General features: G+C 37.6%; 1 protein-coding gene across 1 annotated transcript in view; it reads left to right on the forward strand.

Annotated features, from left to right (window-relative positions):
- Window positions 1–2,989, forward strand: part of LOC106874848 (cytochrome b5 domain-containing protein 1) — a 12,286-nt gene extending 9,297 nt beyond the window's left edge. The window contains exon 4 of the mRNA XM_052976908.1: window positions 1,281–2,989. Coding sequence (XP_052832868.1) covers window positions 1,281–1,511 — 231 coding nt within the window. The 3' untranslated portion in view covers window positions 1,512–2,989. The remainder of the gene's footprint in view (window positions 1–1,280) is intronic.
- Window positions 2,990–4,076: the final 1,087 nt, after the last annotated feature.

The following is a 4,076-nucleotide window of genomic DNA, read 5'->3' on the forward strand; positions in this document are numbered from 1 at the left end:
CCGCTAAACATTTTGCCCAGAATATTAACGGTTCTGCCAGCTCGACACCTTATCATTATGCATAATACTGGTTTCAAATTTTGGCACAAGACCAGCAATTTCAGGGTAGGGGATAAGTCGATTATGTCAACCCCAGTGTCCAACTGACCCCAAAAACAATGAAAGGCAAAGTTGATCTCAGTGCAATTTGAACACCAAATGTAAAGACAGACGAAACTCAATGACACACACCATATATGTATGTATATATGTATGGTGTGTGTGTGTGTATATATATATATATATATATATATAAACAAGGTGGGCCAAAAAATCAATACACTCTTGAATTGTCAAAGACATGCTTCAATTTTCCAAAAATTGAATAAAATAAAATAATGATGAATACTCACATACTTGTACATAATAATAATAATAATAATAATAATCATTAATTCTGGTTTTATTGGCCACAAGGGCTAATATAAATCAAAAACATGAAAGGACAAACACAGGATGATAAAAACAAAGGGTTTTGCAAAAAAGAAAGATGTCCATGTAAACATTAAAATAACAGCAAAAAATATAACAAGTAAAACTCTCAATAGGGGGAGACACTTTGAAAGGTTACTCGTGGGAAAACCCATAAAAGCCATGGGAGCCTGGTCAAACAGGGAGAGAGCCCCTTCTTTTATATTCCATTTGTTTTTATAGGTGTAACCTCAGAATAATAATATAATAATAATATAGTATGAATTTTTTAAAATGTCAAATGCTTTGGTGCATGACTTTTTGGTCCACCCTGCATATATATCATCATCATCATCATCATCAAATGTCCATCTTCCATGCATGCATGGGTAGGATGGTTGACGGGAGCCAGCCAGGTAGAAGACTACCCCAGGTTACTGTGTTTTGGCAGGGTTTTTATGGCTGGATGCCCTTCCTAACACCTACCACTCTGCAGAGTAGACTGGATGCTTTTTATACACACTCACACACACACACACACACACACACACACACACACATATATATATACATGTGTGTGTGTTTGTGTGTGCACAATGGGTTTCCACATAGTTTCTACCTGCCAAATTCAATCACAAGGAATTGGTTGGCCCAGGTTTTATAGTAGAAGACACTTGCCCAAGGTGCTGTGCTGTGCATTGGGATTGAACCTGAAACCATGTAGTTGCAAAACGCAAGCTTTTTAATCACACAGCCATTGATATTTTTTTAAATTAATTAAGAAAATATATTTTTATGATGCCTGGATGGGGATTGTGTTTTTTTCGTAGGTTTGCTCCGAGGAACAGATCCAAGATATACTCGAGCGTTATTTGCCATACAATGCACATGCTGCCAGTTACACGTGGAAGTACCAGGGCAAAAACTTGAATATGATGAAAACTCTGGAGGAGAACGGCATCAAAGACTTTGACGAGGAATTCTACCAACTGAGGATGGACGAAAACGCGTACCTCCAGACTATACACCTGTATTTCAATGATGACCTCACTGTTGCGTGACCTCTCACTACCACTGCCTCCTACACCCCCCTTCCTTTTACAAACTATGGCTTTAGTTAAATATGACTCCAGCCCTCACTACTACTACCATACCTCCCCCTCTCCTCTATTCTGAGGATCACTTCTCTCTCACTACCATCACGTCTTCCTCCCCCTGTCCTCTATTCTAAGGATGACTTCTCTCTCTTACTACCATTACCTCTTCCTCCTCTCCCTCCTCTTCCTCCCCTCCAACGATGATCTCCCTCTCACTATCACCACCTCCACCCTCCTACTTTTTACATTCTACACATCTTTATTTCAAGGAAGACTTCTTTGCAGCAACTTCAAGTACCTAAACAACATCTTCCCTTTTATAAGAAGTATGCACACACACACACACACACACACACACACACACACACACACACACACACACACACACACACACACACACACACAACACCAACAATAGTAACAAACAGCAAGAACGAGTGTTCGAAACCACATTTGGTGGCTAAAAATATTCTTCATTAACAAATTCTGCAATTTTCTATTGTTTCATTCTTACATGAAACAATAGAAAATTGCAGAATTCTTCCGCATAAAACCATTGGTAGCATTGTAAATCAACAAATAAAGAACACATACATACATGCCTTAATTTCAACAGTGATTTCTCAGTGGCATGATCTCTCTCACCACCACGACCATCTGCATCATGATCATCACCAAGGAAGCTTCTCAACTATGAGTTTGCTGTAACTGCTAGAAATAGCAGCCAAACCGTCCTCAAATCACACCTGACCATCTTTAAACAGGAAGGATACATAATATAGCGTATCTAGAATTGCAATATCTTCTGTTTGTCTGAAATTAAAACAGGGATGGTCATGGTCAGAATGCTTTCGATTAGCAACACTGACATTGATAATAGAACCAACACCACCTCCATCCTTTACTATTGTGGTGTCCGGTCATGGTAGCCACACCACCCTCAACATTTAACTAAATGTCTAAGCTTCCTTTCTATTCTACCAGTTTTTTCTGTCAACTCTTGCATGTCTTCAACAACAACAACAATAGCAGTTGTAACAACAACAATAACAGATGTGACAGAAATAACACACAAAAATAGCAACAATGACAACAGCTGCAACCAAAAACAATAATTGTAGTAACGATTCACAAGAAATAGCAACAATGGCAACCACACTTGCAACAGTAGTGACCAACTCACAAAAATAGCAACACAACAATAGCCACAGAAGTAATAATACAACCGTAAAAGAATCGGTGATGCACAACAATAACAACAGTTACAACAACAAAAACAACTACAATAACAACAACTGCAGTGACTACATGATCACTGTAGCAACAACACACAATAGTAAGGATTCCTTTACTCCCACTGCCATCTATCCCTTCCTCTTCCTCCTCACAGTTATTCTTTTCAGGATGTTCAACAAGAAATAAAGCAAAGTTGTTCAAATTGATTATTTGTTTTACCTTGTGTGTTTGTGTTTGTGAGTGAATGTATGTCTGTGTGTATGTATATTGTTTAACCCTCCCCCAACTCAGTTGTGATCCAGCAGTCACAGATCGAAGACAATTGCAACCATGGCCATCCTGTCTTTTCGGAAACTGGAAAGCTTCCAAAGGATGTTCACACACACACATACATCTACCAATGAAGCCTTTTGAACCATAACTCTTGAGTTTCATGTTACCAATGATCAAATGTTTAAAGAAGAGAAATAGCATGATAGGATGCAAGCAAAAATACTTGTGAACGTATTGAAATATGAAAAGTTAATAATACACACACAGCTCTGATTGGTTGAAGAAGAAAAAAGTGAGAAAACAGGTCACACATCCATCTGTTCAACAATCAACTGCATTAGATAAGATTTTTATATATTCACAGGCAAAAACATGAGGGTGTTATGCTTTCCCCATCATTATTCAATGTCCACTTTCTTTGCTGGCACAGGCTGCAAGGTCAACAGGATCCAATGGGTTGGAGGATCACCTGTGCTCCAATGTCAGAGTTTTGGTATTGTTGCAACAGAAGGATGCCCTTCCAAATGCCAACCACTTTATAGACTGTACTGGATACTTTTTACATGGTACCAGCACTAGTGAGGTCACCATGTAACTTGCAAGACTAATGGGTCCCAGCTTGACTGAGAAGGAAAGAAGTATGGTAGGAGGAAGGTGGCTTTATGTCAGATGTTGAGAAATTGAAGTATAAAAGAAGGGACAAAAGTATGGTTGTTATAGTAGACAAGCTACATGGCAACTCTGCATTACTCATAAACAAGAAAGGCAGCAATCGTTAATAAAGTTTTAATATCAATGAACAAATTTATGAATCTTTTTTTCTTTAATTACATAATTATTTTTCAGGGTATGGCAAATATAAATTATTTTAACCAGTTAATAATTTGCAAATTCCTAGATAAATATGGAAGTATGACCTTAAATTTGTACTGGGGTAAGGCTTAAGATATACAATATGTAATCCTGTAAAAACAGGCACATGAAATATTACTTTTTATTATTATATATATATATATATAT

Source organism: Octopus bimaculoides, chromosome 26 (assembly GCF_001194135.2).
Source record: "Octopus bimaculoides isolate UCB-OBI-ISO-001 chromosome 26, ASM119413v2, whole genome shotgun sequence".
Taxonomy (NCBI): Eukaryota; Metazoa; Mollusca; class Cephalopoda; order Octopoda; family Octopodidae; genus Octopus; species Octopus bimaculoides.